This window comes from Dreissena polymorpha, chromosome 7 (genome assembly GCF_020536995.1).
Source record: "Dreissena polymorpha isolate Duluth1 chromosome 7, UMN_Dpol_1.0, whole genome shotgun sequence".
NCBI lineage: Eukaryota > Metazoa > Mollusca > Bivalvia > Myida > Dreissenidae > Dreissena > Dreissena polymorpha.
This window is the reverse complement of record NC_068361.1, coordinates 34,965,761-34,986,667: the sequence shown is the minus strand read 5'-3', so window position 1 is coordinate 34,986,667 and position 20,907 is coordinate 34,965,761. Positions and strand designations below refer to the sequence as shown.

Genomic DNA, 20,907 nt, shown 5'->3' with positions numbered 1-20,907 from the left:
CATACCTGAAAATCAAGAAATATATTTTCAAAACTGGCAATATCAACTTTCTTTGTTTGGGAACGATCGCTTGTCAGAGCACATATATATTAAACACGTCTCATCTTTACGTTTGAGAAACATGGTTGAGGAGATTTATATGTCAGATGTTTTTGAAAAACTCTATTGGCCGTTTGTATATCAAAACGCATTTATGAATAAAAAAATAGCTCTACTTGGATTAATAGGAATTGAAACTAACGCTAAGGAGCAGAAACAAGAATTTTAAAATGCACTTGAAAAGTACAAACGCTATAAATTCCCGTGTCCAACCATATTGTCTACAGCATTAACAACCCATCTGTTGTTGACGGCTTAAATCGATCCGGGCTGATGGAAACAAGTCAGGTCTACATACATGAAGGACAACAAATGTTTAACACACACGCGCAAGCAATCATTGAGGCAAAAATTGGTGAAGCAATGGAACTGATAAATAAAACTATGCCATAATTGTACCGCGCTATACACCAAATGATCGCTTGCATTTGATTTTTCAAGAAAAAAAACAACTCAATCTCGGGAGGAACTGTAATCTCAGCTTTAGGTTTCCCAGTGCATATGAGGAACAACCGGCAGAATATTACGCCGAACAAATTGTGCACGTGGACATAAATACATCTCTGTTCCTTGCCGACTTTGTCCATAGTACCTTTGTAGACAGGAATCTGCTTATGAAGGTCAATGTCTATTCACCAATACGGGGTAAACTAAGAGACTTTGACAAAACATTCCACGCAAATAATGTATCATAATTCGTGTTCTTATTGATCTTCAAACGTCGGCGTATTATATCTACCAATTGTAAATATTTTATGACCATATAATGATTATCATATTCACTCAGGGACCTCTACACACAAAGGGATTAGCAATATCGTGATATCCCGTCTCAGCGCGCAAAATAAACCGGTGCGCGAGATTTGATAATCTCGATCGATAAAACAATTACTGTATCGACCAGGCCTCTAAGTGATATCGATTGCGAGCGATTTCGCTCATTTACTGTGGTAGTTGTTTCGTAGTATTCGGCTTTTGTTGTTTAATAAACAAATACATATTCGTTTAATTTTAAATAGTTTGTCTTGTAAATAAATAATTAGTAATATTAACACGAAGTATGCTACACGGAACCCAATTACCGGATGCGTTGACGAGTAACAATACCATTTGTTTATCGGCGTTTCATTGCCATTGTATTTCGCACGTATGTGCAGGTAGCAAAGACCGGTCTTTTAATTAGTTAAAAATGTTACTCGGCTGTGTGAAAAATATCAACATTATCAACGCCTGTCTATTGCTTACAATTTAAAATGTATAATTGTTCTTTATCATCCGAGACAATGAAGACAAGCCATTTTATTATTCTGTTGGACTCCTTTTGAACATGATATCCATGGTAGTACTGAAAGTCTTTTCGTGATTTCTTAGTCAAGTATTGAACAAAAAACAGCAGAATTTGAAGGCAAGGCAATGCGGAAAATCGTTTATCTTTATTTTCTCAGTATAAATCGGTAAACCACTGAAACATGCACATTTGCACATGCATGATAGGTAAACTTGGTATTATTTTTATTTTAAGAGTATGTGTTACAATACATCCATGTTACTAAGTGTAATGATCATTTAGCTAAAGAAAATATTGTAAAAACTCAATAGCATGTGAAAACTCACATTTTTTAACAAGATTTTGCACATGTTACTTTTTGCAATGTGCAATAGAACTTAATAATAAGACTAACAATTTTCTATTTATTATTTTAACAACAAAGACTGAGGTTCCTCCTGACATGGTGATGCAGAAGATTTATTCAAAGCCTACAGAAATACACAAAAAGCTTATTAACATTAAATACCAAATTATCTTGTTTAAACAAGTTTGGAAAATTTATATTTATAATGAGTTCTGGGCACACATTTTTGATTAACATGATCAAAGATCTAAAAGTAACTTTTGAGTTAAGCAGTGATAGTTAGTGCTGGAATGTGTTCATTTGTGAAAAAATGCAACAATTACATTTAATCAATTGAATATTTAAAACAAATTCTGATTGAATTTTCTTTTGTCTTCGGTAAGGCTGAAGGTTTGTGAAGTTTGTTGTCGCCACTGCTTTATCTAGTAGACATGAATTTAGTAACATCATCTTAGTGCTGGATGGTCAAGGTACGTCTCAGGTAAAGAAAGGAATCAAAGTTCGGTGTTGAATCAGTATCAGTATCCTTGGCATAGCTGTGATCACCCATGCATGTCAGCACAATTAAACTACACAATGTTTTTTCAGTTCTAAATGTAGACATGACATGGGTTTGTACGATTAAGTTTCGCTGGCGTCATGACATTTTCCTTTGCGGGGTCAAACTTTCCATCTAATGAGCAAGAGACCATCTTTTGCTTCTTTTAACGCACTGAAAATATAAAACAATATTTTAAACAGAAGTATGGCAATATAAGTATATAAATTAAGGCAAAATGACAGCTAATAAAACAGAAGATAAATATGATAATTAAACCGTACACAATTATTCACTAGTGACCAAGCCTTTTGAAAAAAGCCGCGACATATGTTGATAACACGTTTAGTGCAAAAAGAAAATTACTGAAATTGTATCGTCTTTGAGCTAATACAAAATTATGCCATTTTAAAAAAGACAAATTGAATTAGCATCACACAATGCGTTTAAATGTTATGTTTGTAAAGATACCCATAATATTAATATAGGGCTAGTATTGACTGAGCCTTTCGAAAAAAGCTGTGACATATTTGATCAAATTGATAGTGATTAAACAATAAAAAAATGACTAAAATTGTATAATCATGAGCTAATACAAAATTATGCCTTTGCAAATAATGCATATTAAATTTGCAACACACAATGCATTGAAATGTAATATTTGTAAAGATACCCATAAGAATAATATAGGGCAAGTATTGACTGAGCCTTTCGAAAAAAGCTGTGACATGCTTGATCAAATTGATAGTGATTACACAATAAAAAATGACTAAAAAAGTATAATCTTTGAGCTAATACAAAATTTTGCCTTTGCAAATAATGCAATTTAAATTTGCACCACACAATGCATTAAAATGTAACGTTTTAAAAGATACCAACATGAACAATGTAATACTAGTGTTAACTGAGCCTTTCGAAAAGAGCCACGACATATGTTGATCAAACTGATAGTGGTAAAAAATAAAAAAAATAACTAAAATTGTATTGTCTTCGTGCTCATTCAAAATCATGAATTTGAAAATAATACAAATACAATTTGCACCACACAATGCATTGAAATGTAACATCTGTAAACATACCTACAAGATTAATATAGGGATAATATTGACCGAGCCTTTTGAAAAAAGCTGCGACATATGTTGATATCACTGATAGTGATTACAAAATAAAAAAAATGACTAAAATTCTATAATATTTGATATGAATTTGCAAATAATGTAAATTAAGTTTTCACCACACAATGCATTGAAATGTAACGTTGGTAAGAAAACCAACATGAATTGTATAGAGTTTTATTTGACTAAGCCTTTTGAAAAAAGCCACGACATATGTTTATCGGATTATGGAAGTGTAAACAATGATAAGCATGATTTGATGAAACTATCCACCGTTGTTTTTATAAGTAAATGCAAAGCATAGTCGAGATTAAACAATAAGATGGCTCAAATTCAACACACCTTTTCAATGAATTCTTCTTTGTTGGCAACACTTGGTTAATTTGTAATCTTACTCGATCGCTTTGCCTCGTCGCGCGAAGTCTCGTTTGGTCGCAAGTCTCGTTTCCGTTTTGCGTAACAACGCGTTAGCTTGTTCTTCAGTTCATTGATGTTTCGCATCGCTTTGTTTGTATAGGTCCCTGATTCACTTTAAAAGGTTTAGCATAACTGAATGGTATATTTTATTTACACAGTCTAACTGGTTCATTCTTAGTAGAATTAGAGTGTATGTCAAATAAATGATGAAATATTCATTAGTAGGCGTTGTGATATCCAATTATTAAAATTTGAGCATCGGCATGTGTTCGTTTAAGGTCTTGCTGTCTTGCATGCTCGATGTGGCAATTGGGTGAAGGCAATGAAATTTGCGAAACCGGTTCGAGAATCAATGAACGGCCTTGTCGAAATGAACAACGCAGTCCGGGTACTTAACGCGTCAGGTGAAGCCATGCTGAAGGCAATGGACGAATTTATGACTATCATGAGACTTCAAATGTGAACCTGATGTTTAGTTGCAATTATTGTATTGTATGTTCACCAGCATACCAGAGTTACACAATACATTTTTGTCATTAGAAATAAGTCATTACTTCAAATAATCTGTGAATTTCCAAGAATTAAGTGTTTTGTTTTACAACATACGTGTGTGAAAGATCTATTTTAAATTTTGTGTGAGAAGGTTATTTTGCGTGTTCATAAGGTTAAGTGTGAACTTGTGTGTTTGTGCGTGTGTGTGTTCTTCCGTGCGCGTGAGCGCGTGTGTGTTGAGCCGTGTATAATGCTCTTGATTCTGTTGGTTCCAGTCGCACCAGCATACCAGAGTTACACAATATTTTTTTGTCATTGGAAATAAGTTATTATTTCAAATAATCTGTGAATTTCCGAGAATTAAGTGTTTTGTTTTAGAACAAAGGTGTGTGTAAGAGCTATTTCAAATATTGTGTGAGAAGGTAATTTGCGTGTTAATAAGGTTAAGTGTGAACTTGTGTGGTTGTGCGCGTGTTCGTTCTTCCGTGCGCGCGTGCGCGCGCGCGTGTGTGTGTTGCTCCGTGTATATTGCTGTTGATTCTGTTGGTTCCAGTCGCAACAGTGATGTAAGTAGGAAAACTCAAGATAGGGAGCAACATGCACTGAAGACAGGTCACATCGGTAAAAATTTAAACTGGCCTTTTCATTATTTTGAAGAAAGAATTGAAAATTGTGATGTGTAGCATTATTATGCTAGAACATCAAATAAATGCAGAACTTATTAACGATACTTTGTTTTGGTTTCCCTTTTTTAATTTTACGTCGCGCAATATCGTATTTTTTTGCCGCCGCATCCGACTTACATACATAAGGCCTTACAATTCAGCGTGACTGTCGAATCTTTCAATTATCTAATAACAAAAACAATAAAAATATTTTTTCCTAAGCTGCCTGTGTGGTGAATATATAGCTGAGAATAATGTGTTGCATAAAGTATGAATAGTGCGACGTACATGGGTCTTATCCCTCATATAAGCTTAAGTCATAAATAATAAACACAACCATCTGACTGTTTTGTTTCTTTTAATAATGTAATTGTCTAATTGGTTTGTTTAATTGAAATCGATATATTAACTGCTTAGGCGCATAGAAACGGAATGCCATTATAAGACAATATTCCGTTGCTTTTTAGGCTCATTGGATTGACTCAACCCACGGATCGGTACATTTTCTTTGTCAAGAAAACACTTTTTCAAAAAACAAAGGTCGGATACACCATTCTTTGTGTGAGTTATCTCTAACGTGTTTTTTACAATCGCTTTATGCTGCATGTCTTTTGATGTCTTCAATCCTAAAACTATTCAGCTTCGAAAATGGCGTCACTTGATTTGTATCGGGTATAAAACTAAGGTATGTTGCATCCCAGGCTATATTCGGTCCCGCGACCTCTAGATAAGAAGTCCTGCGCTATCCACTTCACTAAGGCGGTACAAAGAATTGTTAATATCTTTGCAACTACCCGAGACTTAATTGGTCAATTCTACTGTGATATTACCAACATTTATCATCGACGTATAGTGCACCTCTAGCTCGGGGCTTAATTACAACCGTTATAAAAAAAAATCTAATATAATCTTAAACGAGACTTTGGTGGAAATCGGTCAACCGTAACCTTTTAGGTGTTTTTAATGATGGTGGAGAAAATAATGTGAGTCACATCACCATTGAATTGTGATATCGTTTTACTTGTAATCAAATACAAGACTTAAGTCATTTCATTTAATTTACTTAAGATATATTTAATTGACACATACGTTTGCTGCAATGCCTTAGAAGCAATATCTACTTATCACTCAAATGAAGTATAGATATAGCATATAAACAATTAACGTTGTATTCGCAGAGAGTCTTTTTATGATAATAACGTCAATGACATCAAGGGGTGGGGCGACGCTGGTCGCCTCCAGTATTAGACAATTTTTCTGACGATGAAGGTCTTCTAAAAATCTAATCCCATCTAAACCAACAAACTACGATACTTTTCGAAAGAAAATTGAAATCAGGCTATGCTTTAAACATCAATCTGGCAATGTTACATTATATACACAAAATATATTCCAAAGGATATTCGGTGTTTATTGCAAACATGAGAGTTCAACATAGATAATTTTATATAATTGCATATACTAAATTCTAACAAATATTTTTCATACACTGTCGATAAATTATAAACGATTTATGATTGATTTCACGTTTATATTGGATTAAATCATTTATGTATACCGTCCATGTGTATAGTTACTAAATAAACAAAATACTCGTCACGGACTCGTGAAATTGGAAATGAGCGTCACACGTGATTGGTAAAAAAATAAAACCACTAATCATTACACATTTTTTTTTCCTTAGTCTTTCCCATTATGCAAATACGTGGCATTTCCCTTTAATCAGTGATATTTTATATCTTGAAATGCTGTGTTATCAGCATAAGGCGTTTATCCATAGTCCATTCTATATTGACCTTACCGAAAACATACCATTAAATTGTGCAAGATGGCATTGTATGAGTATTTGTTATTGGGCAAAAACGTGTGCCTATACGTCATATGAACATCTATACATAAGTCATGATTTCCCTAAACTGAATAGTGTTTCGTATTATCCGCTGCACTAATACATCTCAAAAAGGGCGCAGTGATGTGAATAACTTCTGGGAATTTATCTCAACTCAGCCAAATACGTATACAGAATCGTTCCTTCGGGTCTACTTGCTGGTAATTTCCACAACATGTTATAGGCTGTTGATTTCATGTAAATGTCTTGGTTAGAAAGCTACCCCTAAATTTTTTTCTCTCACCGGCATCAAACCGTGGACAACCGGATGATTCTTCATTGCGTTATTTTTCACGGGGCTCGAAACTACATGAATATTTTAATAAGCTTGTTAGATTGTTCCCTACAGCTACTGTTTAGACATCAAAACCGATCGACTTTTGACCGTATTTGTAAATATACTGTCATACATTGAAAGTACAAAAGGTTGTGTTTTGTTTCTTATAATTTCGAACAAAATATACATTAGTTGGATGTAACTATTTTGTGTTCATTCGATGCATTTAGTCAAAAGAAACGTGCAATCCAATCGAATGGTCATTTACGATACAAAGTTAGAGTAATAGTGTTTACAATTCTTTTTTACTCACATATTGAGCCATCACTGAATAAAAATTTACACGATATAAGGTTTAAAATAGTCAACCCGTCTATCGCTATAATTTGCATCAAACAAAAACATGTTGTGTGAGTATTAAGCAGTCGTGATAAATCGAGCCGGAATTGATGATGTCTATTGCGGAGCACTCTTGGCGCGTTCAACGCGTGATCCGTCTTTTCTTATACGACCGTTTTCCGCAGGCGCTGAACTAGCGCCAAACCTTTTGCCGAATTTTTGATGAAACGAGCAGTGCCAAAACTTATTTGTTGTATAATTTTGCCAATACCCAAACGGTCTTCTATTGCAATAGAATTTCACCCCATTATATCAACGTCTGAACATGCATTGACAGTGTTTCACAAGTATGCAAAGCGACACTGGGTTCAATACATTTTGCTATGTAATAAATAACATGATTTTATTTGTTCATTTTGAGTAGGAAAATTGTACAAAGACTTTGGCGTATTCATGCAATACAGACAATTTTAGCGAATGCTAAAAATGCATAAGATGGCATGTAATATGTATTAATTTTTTAAAACAAAATATTTTTATTGTAAGCATTCGTTTTACAGAGTGCTAATGTTGTTTTATTAAAAATACAACTTTTTAATAGTTTTGTTAGTCTTTCTGCACTATTCAAAGTAATATTGCTTAAATAATATACATTTGACACTCATTTGTGTGCAGTATTTAAGAAAATAAACACGTACAACGTTATAGCGTGTATTCCTGAACATGCATTAGTGATGACTACTTGTCCTGCAATTTTAGTTGCACGTTCAATTTTAAGGTGTATTGAAATTAGCAAAATTTATGGACATCAGTTCATCACCTCAATAATACTTCATTTGCCTAATACCTACCCCTGTACGTCGGTAATCCAAACTGAGTTGGATAATTCAAACTGAAGAAAAAAATGTCGGCCGAAACTGAAACTGAAAGGTAGGTGATTGTTTTATCATTTCTGCTAATTTAGTAACTTATAAGGACGTTATTGTTCTACACATGTGATAATGAATTTCTGACACACACATGCGTTTTGAGTTTTGCAATGACTTAATAGTTTTCTAGTTAAAAACGATAAATTTGTCTTCGGAAAATGCTAATTATCTCGAAGTGCGACCTATGTGTTGAATTATTTACACTTTAATTGACAAAAGAGCGAACGAAACTGTATCAGAGATATGCCAAATATCATGAATATCCTATATAAATTTACTTTTAACACCTAGTGCGCGTTTCTGTGTTAAAATCATGTGTTTGCAAGACGGGTATAAAAGTTTATGGATACATCCAAACTGATATGAAAATATCTTTGGATAATAACCAAACTTAAAATGAATAATTCACAAACTGCGATGTATTGAACATGTTTTCCAAAGACAGGTTGGATATTATTCTTTGAAAACAACTATTTATAACCAAAAACTCACACGATGTATAATGGAATATAAAAAAATACTTTCGACGAACATCAACATTCATTTATTTGTTATAAGTGAAATCAATTTCAACGGAACTTGCATATATATATACAATTGAAATTAGAAGCATAATAAGCATGCGAGATTTGCATTTCACGTACACAGAGATGCCATAACACGTGTTCCGTGTCTTTTCGGATAGCATGAAAAGTAGAAGCTGCAGGTTTAAGTGGCACTTTACACGCTGAATTATGTATTTGTCACCATATTAGAGGCATTTTGATTAACTTTTTCCATCACTTTAATAACGTCATTTTCAATAGTGATTTGCTGATGTTGTTCATCTATGTTTTTTTAGTAATACCAGCATTAATTTTTGTCCGATAACCAAATTTGCCGGTTGTTTCATCTAACGTAAGTTCTCTAATTTTCATGTTTTCTATGTTATGGTTAGTTGTGTTATGGATTAGAATTTCTTAGGCATTATAAAGGCCTCTGTACAATAACAACATCTGTAGTTTTCCATTATCTTCTGTTTTACCTGAAAAGAAAACAAAATCATTTTTTATGATGATTGTTCAACAATGTGCTAAAATGCTTTTGTTGACAGCTCGAAATATTTTACAAGAGTGTTCATTTTAAATAGATCTTAACATAAAGACATCTTGCAGTTTGGTTATTTTCCATCGACTTCCTAATGCAAGTTTGAAATTATCCATACACTAGTTAGGTAATTATCCAATTTGTATATTCTTGTCCCAAACAAATACGAATATATTGCGTTTTCGTATGCATTCGCATTTGCATTTGCATTCAAATTTTTTACATACATATATGAAAGGTTAATACATAAGTCCAAGCATTAAAACATTAAATACTTTCCATTATAATTGTTTTTGGCCTAAATCTTTCGACAATTTCATTTACTTTTTCCAGATTTTCAAACATATTCAATTTATTTAGACATAGATGTTTTTAATTGTTATGGGTTTATTAGCGCATTGTATCTGGTAAATAACATTTTATCAAAGAGAACCGTTTATAATGTCACAACTTGCCTTAGATAAACGTGTTCTTAGAAATAAATGACTGGAGTCTTTATTTCGGTCGCCATTTTTTCTTCAGTTTAAATTATCCTTCTCAGTTTGGATTATCGACGTACAGGGGGTGATACTGCTGAGGACAAACTTAAATCGGTAAGAAACTGCAGTTTATAAATGCCGCTCGATTGTGACAAATTTGGGTTAAAAAGCAAATGTTGTGATTGATAATAATAAAGACCTCTGGTTTCATATAGTTACTAAATATGATATTGATTAACACAACAAATGCAAATGCTGATTTTCTAAATATAGACTGTGTTTTCATACGTGTTCGGCTCCTCGGCCTTCTGTAATTTAAATAACAAACCTCAATGATAGTAGGTGCATATATTTTTATGACTGGATTTACACGTTTATATCTTAAATAATGTTGGGGTCACATATCATATAATCTTATTACAAATTCATAGATCTATGCTTAGATTAAAGTGACGACTTTTGAAACCCAAATACACTATCACGATTGCTAAACTGACTTTCACAGTTTTATTTAAAACGTCAAAAATTATCAAGATAAATTGCAATAGGTATTGCAAGCATTAAATATCTAAGATTGTTGAAACACTGAGTAAGCCGACATAAAATGTTATTGGTGTTAATGCAATCTATATTAAGATTAAAAAGGATTAAATAAATTTGCTTTAGTTCTACCTATAGTAAACCAGATTAGCCCTGGTAATAATAAATTGCGATTTATTAAGGAAGCACTGCACCTAAATATATACATCAGGAAGTATAACAAAATACTAATAATACTATATAATACTAATACGGATACATAAAAAATCGCATTGTAGTAACATTTTATTTGTACCAAATAATAGTACCTTATAATTTTGGTATTGCAATGCAAAATTAAAATCACAGTTGCACCACCAAACTGAGATATTTTGGTCTCATGCTTTTTCACTACACTTCATTATTTATATGAACCATGTGTTCTGCTTAGAAATAAAGTAATGCAGGTACCACTTCTGTTTAGACATATATTTCATCGACACTGCAGTCTGTGAAACAACTATATTGAATCAGAATATTTTCGCATTTGGGCTATGTCTGGTTTTTATGACATGTTTGATGGTAATTTGTATTTTTTTAAAAAGGGAGGAAAGTATGGGTCGTTTAGAGAACATATCCAAGTGGCGAAGTATAACCTATTTGTGTTTATTTCTCTTGTTTTATATATACCCGTTTGCATCTGTTTTGAGATTAAGTTCCTTCTCCTGTGAGCGCCCATCTTTGTCATGACATGTATTGTATAGTCAAAATGAGGGATATACCGTTTGCATTTATAATGATATGTATTGCATGTTTAATGAATAAATTTTTTCCCTTTGAAATATTATAATGGCGTTCATGCTCTGAAATTATTTGGTATATTGTAACTATCTTCTATTTGTATTGTTATAGATTGTTCAAGTATGTTTATTACTACTTAATATAGTTAAGTACCATACGGTATACTTTCGGACGTCAGCATAAGCGATCATCACACATGTAATTTGGCAAACATGGTATTCGAACTACACATATACAGTCCATGAAGTTATCACTTTACTTAGCAGGTCTCTTTAGTGAATAATATCATAAAATAACATTGACCACGTAAAAGACAAATCAAGCGAAAAGAAACAATCTCAACACTTCTAATAATAATCTAATCCGTTCAAACTGTTAACGAATATACGGATAGCTGAGAGGGACACATGAGGGATTAAATAGCTTATTGAAATGGAACTATCATTAGACAAATTGTTGATTTTCTTCAAATATCATGTTAAGGAAATATATTTTGATCCTTGTAATGAAGATAACAAACTTCAATAAACGAAGCAAGTGATTTAAATGTAAACAGAATAATAAGAGTGTTTTGGTAGTTTGGTAGTTTGTATTGTGGAAGTTAGGACAATGTGAAACTAAGATGATCATTATCGAAATAAAGTATGCATCAGCAATTTGTGAACATAGTGTATCAATAAAATGGGGGCAGTCTCTCAAAATTTGCAGTCGAAGAAAGGTTGGGATTAGAACCTTTCGACGTGGAATTCTGTTAAATAAATGTTATAGTATTTTTAACAACTTGAGTAGTCCTTTTTTGAAATTATAAATGAACACTTTAAACCCGATTAACATCATTATATAAAAGAACGAATATAGTGTTATAAAACAAGGAACAGTTCTTATAAAATTGCTTTAAAATGTGCCCAACTTGAAAAATAATTGTATACTACAGGTACTTTTTTTATTAGCAAGCATTAATCATTGAATAACATTTAAAGTTGGTTTTAAGAAGAATCTATTGCTAAAAGGATTTTTTCACTGTGTTGTGCTTAAAGTTGTTGTAGTAAATGTATATGATAAAGTTACTCTAAATATCAATGCTGAACTTTTGGAACAAATAGTTATATGATTCTCTAAATACCATTTACGAAAACGGCATATGTATATTCCTTTCATTTGTTGCAACGAATACTTATGTTTTATGGTATCTGTAGATATATAAAACAACAAAATTACCCATATTAAAGATTTACATGATATCACAATGGGAGTTATAATGTTGGCTTTTTGTGTTTTACAGTCTTTCTAGCAGATATGATCCCAACAGTTCTAACACTGTATGATTGTAAATGTAAATAATATAGCACATATACATATTCAACGATTTTATCATAGCCATCTTAAAAGTCGGTTCAAGCAATTTTGATTGAAATAAATTAATTAATTAAAATACAAATAAAAATATATTCAGCTAATATTGGCGAACAACAGTATGGATATAATATGGTCATCATATGAAAATACAACTGTTAAATTATTAAAGTAACAAAATGTACCAAATTGAATGAAACCTAAACGCAACATCGCTCATATTCGTTTGTCTGTCTTTAAAGACCTTTAACTTTCTAAAGAAAGTGAGAGTATGTAAATGAAAAGGTATTCCAAACCCACTTCATACCTCCTCCCCAAAACAAAATTTCTTGTATACCATCAAACTACCTTTGCAACGTGTAAGCAAATATTTATCTTAAATTCTTTGATTGTAGCCGATATTAATTTTAAAGGACGTGTTACATTGCAGTTTGCAGTCGTGGCTTGTATTAACTTTTCGCAGAGTATATTTGCCCCCATATTGATGCTGCCTTGAAGGATGGAGTAGGATCAATATAATAAGGTTTCAGACGTTATTATAAATAACTTGAAACTATATGTGGTGTGTTTTTAATTTGTTGTTAAATATCAAGTTTTTGTTGAAATGTGTACGTTATAAACTTTGGAAAAAGGACATCGTTCTTCCGTTTGAAACATTTATAATTTCGAATTTGCAACAAGTAAAGGAGATTATGAGTTATCCATAATTTATACATCTTCATTTAATAATTGTAAACAACTTGTGGATGAAGTTGTGAACCAGTAGTAGGGGAGACAACTGTGAGGAATAGTGTTAATCTTGTTAATAGTTTAACCTCCCTTTAAACTAACGTAGTACAATGATTTCACTATATTTTTATAAGCCATTTATTGTCTACGCTTGTCTCCGCAAATACATACATAGTTCGCTGAATTGTTCTAGACTCATGCACTTTTTAAGTATACTCGATCAATTTAGCAGGGTTACTATCATTTCATTAATTATGATAATACGAACATACGATTGAACTGGTATATTTATAAATATTCCCTTTTCCTGATGGAGTACTTCAAAACGTCCTCCAAACAAACAATACACACGTTTGATCTGTTTAGTTTTATTGAGTTTTGTTTCAAATCATATTTTTATAGATATCTTGAAGGATGTTATCCGACAGCTCATGTAATGATTGAAATGACGCTACACGTTTTAAACCATCCTCATCAATAACATCGTGTCATTGAAGAAATGAATATTAATTGAGCAAACGTAAACAATAAACTTATTTTGCATCTTCTGGCGACTGCTATTTTATAACATTTATTTTTTACCCTACACATCTCATTGCAGTTGCGTGTTCCATAACAACAAGTTGTCAACGCTATCTGCGTTATGATTTGGATTCTTACGGATTGAGAACAGTCTAGAGTTTAAGGGTGCCAACAGAATGCAGAAAACCAATTAACGCGTGGCTGTGCAGCCTAATACATCGGTGCTTTGGTAGCTTAATTGATCCTCTGCGGGGGAAGTGCGTTTTGTTTTGTATATCCAGAACTACAAATCTGAAAGATTATTCTTCAAAAACACGAAGAGCATTTTTATTTAGCATTAATTTCTCTTTACCAAATAACCTTAATCAATTCCTATTGGTCAAATAAGATAAACATAAACGTTATGCTTTGTCAGAATTGAGCAAGGTTAATCGTTACCTTGTTCTTGATTTGCAAAATGTCTAATTCAATTGAAAATAGGCCACATACCAGATATTTATTCAATGCCCCTGTTATTCAATAGGCAAACATGTGGTATTCATCGCGGTATGTTTCTGTCCACGAGCATTATAAGCAGGTTGGGTACGCGCCAAGATGGTAGGAGCCAATGCAATACGTTGCGAATTTATTATTTTTTAATGGGCATTTATCTAGTAAAAGTTGCGGTTCCTTTCATTGTCATCCTGATGTATGTCTACTATCGAAATTGCATCATGCACAATTTAAAGAAAAGTAAACTTTGATTTAGAAAAATCGGAACCAAACAACACGATTGTCATTTTTAAAACCAAGATACTCCTTGTCGACACAATACGTGACAATACATACAACGATTTAAGCTAAGCATGCAACATGCTTAATTCACCGACTCACTCCATATTTTAATATTATCAATTGAAGGCTTAAATTATGCATTATGGCTACGCGTTCAATTCCAATTTTATTTTTGTGCAGACAGTATTTGCCTTACGTAATTACGTAAGTGCCTTCGTGTGTGTACTGGTTTCAAATACCTCATCAGAAAACAAAGAACACTCAGTTAACAAATAACTCGTATACGTATTTTGATAAGTTTAGCTTCATGATTAATTGTATACATATTCATCCAACCGAACAAATGCACCGACAATACTCAACCCAATACCATGCTTTTCGGCAAACGTTTGACAAAATTGTGGCCATTGATCATTTGACATGATCTATTGATTTTATTTCTAGTTTATTATTTATAGTTTCTGTACAAAACGATAGTCAAACAAAACGCGGCCCAAGTTTTCCACCGTTTCACGTGACATATGATGTCTGAATAGTGTTCTGAATAATCTGGTTATTTATGTCCAATATGGTTTTGAAGGATTATGAAAGTGTACATTTAGTTTTTAAAAAGTGAACACTGTCCATAATTTATCAAGCAAAGTTATTTAAGTTGTTAACCGCTATGGTTTCTTATTTGTACGAAAAAAATATTGATTGTTTGGTATGAAATAAATGGGAACAGTTCATTTTAATAATTATCCCTTGGCAGTAAAAAGTATATATGTATTCGTTTCAGAAGTTACGTAAAAAGACAACCAGCCAGATTAAATTTAGCAATTTTATCGAAAACACACATTGAAAAACAAGGCTACAAACGCACTGCTTTGTATAATCTAAGAGCTTAATCTTGTTCACGTCAAATTAAATTGGCGATCTTGTCCAAATAATGTACATTTTTTAATATCTGTCAGAATGTGCCAAGGCAAATTAGTAGTTATCAAGCTTTGAATTACACCCAGTAACAAGTCGATACGGAAGAAAAGACGCCCCACCGTGGATTTTAAAATGCATTTTCTCTACAAGCGCACGTTGCGTTATTGTCATCGGTTTCTCCTTAGTGTTTACATTTTGCCATTGAAACGATATTAATAGAACTCGTCCTCCCCTTGTTACGAAAACAACAGCTAATGAGCAATGTAGTCGTCTGTATTGCATTGAAACAATGTTGTTCTCATATTTGTGTAGTTCGAACATTTTCACTGACGCGCAATATTGTTATACAATTTTGGCATTTGTCTGAGGGAAGCATTTATGACGTTTTCCATTAAGCAAAAACTTAAGTTCGTCTGTGCAAAATTGAATTTCTGAAATGGTAAAAAATTATTAACTTTTAATAAGGCATTTGTTCGTACTTCTTTCACATAAACTTTTGACGTTCTAAACCGTGAGCGGTAATATTCAAAAAGACGCTATCAAAATATAGTTGGTATTCGCAATAATAATAATGGTAACCACATAACCTATATTGACCTATATTTAAAATGACAATTTCATAAATTAAAGGTGCCTTTTCACAGATTTTGGCATTTTTTAACGTATTCATTAAATGCTTTATATCGATAAATGTAAACATTGGATCGTAAAAGCTCCAGTAAAAAATCAAGAATAAAATTAAAAAAAGGAAAAGAACATTGCCCGGACCAGGTTTCGAACCAGTGACCCCTGGAGTCCTGCCAGAGTCCTGAAGTAAAAACGCTTTAGCCTACTGAGCTATTCCGCCGTGTACACTTACTTGATGTATTTTATACCTTATATAAGCAATCTTCGTAGTTTCACAGAATTTAGCGACAAAAACAGAACTCTCCAAATTATTCAATCGTTTCGCGTTGCAACGCTTTATAATTTTTAGGTTTTAAAATCGTCAAAAGATGCATATAATGGCTATATTAGACCATGGTAAATGTTCAGTATTACTGTTTCCTCACAAATATCATAACTAAAACGAAAATTTGCGAATCTGAAACAACTTTTTTCAATTTTGTCAATTTACCAAAGTGTGAAAAGATCCCTTTAAAACACATTTTTTTTAAACAATGAGCGTTTAGTTGACCACATTGTTTCCGTATACAAATATTGAACATATATGCATATGTAATAAGGTTTAAGATATTTTAATGCACGATGCCCGACTTGCATTGTGTATGAGTTGATTAATTTCGATTTTCGTATAAAAGTGTTACATGTACCATGTGTTCCTACTTGCACGGCCGTTAATCACGGGCGCCACCTTTATTTTGCGATGAAGTAATGAATGAGCCAATGCTACTTCCGAGATGGCGCTAAAGACGGACAGACGGACAGACAGACGGACAGACAGACAGACAGTCCAATCACTATATGCCCCCTTTTCTTCGAAAGGGGGCATAAAAATTTGTTGCAAAGAGATGTGGAAGAATTCTGTCTTTGAATATACTATAAAACTGGAAAGTAACTTGAGTATTATAAACGATTAAAGACCGAGCTATCCTATTGTTGGGAGATGTTAGTGGGATCAATCGGCATATTTTAGCCTAATTAAGATTCGTTGACATACGCCTTTTAGTAAATTAAGCATTTGGATTAGGGTACAAAACTAATCTTTCAATCAGATGTGCCGTAACAACTCTAAATATTTCGTTAAATATCTTACTGTAAAAACACATTTGTTGTAGTGTAAATATTTTGAGAATGGTGAGAATAAAGTTATTGGATTTATTGAGTATTACATATTTTGGCTTTATATCGTACACTATGTTTTATTCAGGTTGCTGACTTCTTAATTGAGTTGGTGACTTATATATTGACAGATTTACATATTTACATATGTTTTTATAAAATGTGTATTTGTTCTGTTTAGATTTGGTTTTGATTTATTGAGTATTACATATTTTGGCTTTATATCGTACACTATGTTTTATTCAGATTGCTGACTTCTTAATTGAGTTGGTGACTAATATATTGACAGATTTACATATTTACATATGTTTTTATAGAATGTATATTTGGTCTGTTTAGATTTGGTTTTACATATTTACGTTGAAGAATAAAAAGAAATTTTGAAAAGGAACATTATCATATGTAAGTCATGTGAAGATTCATATATCGTGCATAGGCGCCACCTCCTGCCTTTAGCGCCACACTCTTGGCATTGGCTCAATCTCTTTGGGAAAAAATGCAAAATTATCTGTTAGATCTGCAAGAAGCCTATGTGTTTGTGCATGCACCAACTAGTATATGTTAAAAGCAATCGTTTGATGTTATTAACGAATTAATCGGGTGGAAATTTGCTTGTCACTCAGTCGACATACAACGATTTGCTTTTAAAAACTTCACCATGTCACAACTTTTTAACGTCTTCTCGTTACAAAATGGCTTGTATGTTTCTGTACATTAGTGTATGAAATAATCTGCGCTGAATCGCACTACATTGTCCAATTTTTTAAATAATGCGAAATATGTTGACATAAACATATACAACATACTCACCTCGGAAGTAGCATCAGCTCATTTATTAATGCATCGCTAACAGAGGTGGCGCCCGTGATTAACGGCCGTGTACTTGCAGTCAAGCAATATCGAACTATTAACAACTGTTTAAATTTAAACTAAAGTTAAAGGATAGCACAACCTCGCTTTGAGATCGATAAAAATACGTGATCATTGTAGTCAAGGGCATGACTAAAATGTTCACCGTAGTAGAAGGTTTGCATATAAATATCAGTGCTTGACTATAAACCTGACATAATTGCTTAAACGCCTCAGGCAGTACCATGGCGTTTTCTGGAGTTCTGATCGTAATTGCATCGTTTTCGCTTTGTACATTTGTATATGCCGCTGGTATCACATCAGCTTTAGGATCTACGAAATTTACCAACATTGTAGGACTTGCGCTGGATGCTTTTGATTTAGGAGTATCTATTTTCGACAATACAGTGAACAATGCAATAGAATCGGCAAAAAAAGAAGTACTTGGAAAAATAGAAACCGTACAAACAAGTTTAAGCGTGTTGCAACAAACTGTTGTTGACCTGTTTTTTCAGCTTCAGCTACAATTGGCATTAGAGAAAGTGGAAGATTTCGACCGGTCAACGAAGAATAGAGTTCGAGACTCGGAAAACGCTATAAACGCAACAACATTGGATAAGCCACATTATTTGAACATCTTTCTGGACAAAAGTGTGGGTTATTTTGATAAGCTTTATGAGATAAAACCTTACGTGACAACAAAATCAATTAGTACTGAAAAACAAATTCTGGAAATGATAAGAGAAAAGACAGACTGTCATTTAACGAAAATGGAAAACTTCAGTGCATACATTCACAACCTTGTCCTCAGTGGCATTAGTATTGAAACAATGTATAAGAAACAGAAATACACTGGTATATCACTAGCTATGGAAAAAACCTTCTGGGGCACAGAATTGAAGACGTTTGAAACTGCGGTGGCTGCTCAAACCAAAAATTGCACTGACGAATCCGAAAAGCTGTTTATGGTAGACATAATACTTAAAAACGAATCTTTGAGTTCTATTATGTCAAAAATTGAAGGCAGATATTCTGATAAGATGTTTTTTGTAGTTGAGCTAAAGAACGGCAACTCAATCCAAGTTAGCAATACCACGACAAAGAATTTCAGATGCATCGTGTACGATGACGGATCATGCACACAGAGATGCTTCATCTTCCATACAGATGACATCAGCTGTGAGAAAATTGTAGCTATTAAAATTATCGGAAGTGGATACGAACACAGGAAGAGCGATGGTAAGTTCTTAGTTAAACTATCAGTACCAATTTCATAGTGTTTTATTACTATTGATTTTAGCACACAATATTAGAGTTAATATGGAAACCATATTTTGTTTTTAATATCAAAATCAAGTTTATAATATTACAACATTCCATAATTGTAGGATACCCGACGACAGTTATAGTAGATGTCGCTTCACACACTGATTTATTCCGGCCTGCAAATTGCTCCCTGTGGGATCAAACTTCGAAGATCTTTAGCAGTCCATCATCAGGACAAATGCTTATTCTAGACTTGCCAACATGTGGATCCAGCAAGAATAGTTGGGCAAGGCATATTGCCGTACTGGCCTTGATTTTCGTTGCCGTGGCTTGTTAAACAACTGTGTAGTGATAAATTAAACATATGTAGTGCTTAACATATTTCCATTTATGAAAGAACACCTATCGTAACCTAAAATAATGAGCAGGATTTATGTAATTTCAAACTAGCTAGAACTTGTATGAAAGAATATGAGAATTTACACTTGATAAGTTCGATCAAGAAACTTAATGATTTATGAAAACACTTTACTGTTGTATTTACTGCAATGACTGTTTTTTCCCTCGGTTAACTTGACTTGGTAGAATAGATTGGATCAATGGATTTTAGTATATCGTGTAAGACGGTCTTTGTATTTTTCAATTATGAAAAAATGTTGACCAACAGTTATCAAGATAATGTATCATATTATTTTATTAGGTCAATCAATATATTATCTTGATATTAATACAATTGATATTAATATCAACAAGCTATGTTGATATTAAACATAGCTTATAATAAATCAAATAATACACAACAGTTCTTGATCTTGAGTATTGGGATATTCATACTAAATTATCTATGCTTTGAGCAAAGATGAATATATATATATATTAGATATTTAAATTGAAATTCAAGAGTAACTGTTACGCCAAAGTCTATAGTAAAACTTTGATAATCAAAAGCTTTGCAGCATGGACAAGCCTAATGAGATGAATAGGTCGACGAAAAATCATGTCCTAAGGTCTAAGGCTTTGAAATAAAAACTTCATATAACTATGATTTTACAACTAGATCATATTTGATCATACAGGAACAAATTCGGTAAAATGGCAACTCCTTGTTTAAACCAAAGATTATTCCAGTTCTTTTGTTTTAAAATGAAACATGTCATTTTGTACCAAGCAGACTTGTAAATCCCTCTTAATAGGAGCTTGATTTCATTTTGTCACCTTCTTTTAAGTTAATATAATCCAATCAGATGATTTTATTTTCAGCGTTGTATGTTGTAACTTGAGTTCATTTATAGACATGATGATGGTTAGATATATGTTAGTTTTTAACTAAGACAATAATCATTTTGGTTATGCATTTAGATCGTATGTTTAACAGTTTATTATATTGCTTACTAACATTTTTGTTCAAGTGAGAGGCAAATAATCTGCATTTTCCATTT

At 32.8% G+C, this 20,907-nt stretch overlaps 1 protein-coding gene across 1 annotated transcript; it reads left to right on the top strand.

Annotated features, from left to right (window-relative positions):
- The first annotated feature begins 18,510 nt into the window (after positions 1 to 18,510).
- On the top strand, positions 18,511 to 20,107 carry LOC127836937 (uncharacterized). Its single transcript, XM_052363585.1, has 2 exons — positions 18,511 to 19,441; positions 19,591 to 20,107. Exons 1-2 carry the CDS (start codon positions 18,937 to 18,939, stop codon positions 19,803 to 19,805), a joined length of 720 nt encoding a protein of 239 aa, XP_052219545.1. The 5' UTR covers positions 18,511 to 18,936; the 3' UTR covers positions 19,806 to 20,107.
- Positions 20,108 to 20,907: the final 800 nt, after the last annotated feature.

Excerpts from the sequence above, each read along its gene's own strand:
- LOC127836937 (XM_052363585.1), top strand. The coding sequence starts at position 18,937 with ATGATAAGAGAAAAGACAGACTGTCATTTAACGAAAATGGAAAACTTC. Across the intron at positions 19,442-19,590 it reads CGAACACAGGAAGAGCGATG|GATACCCGACGACAGTTATA; the intron begins GTAAGTTCTTAG and ends CCATAATTGTAG.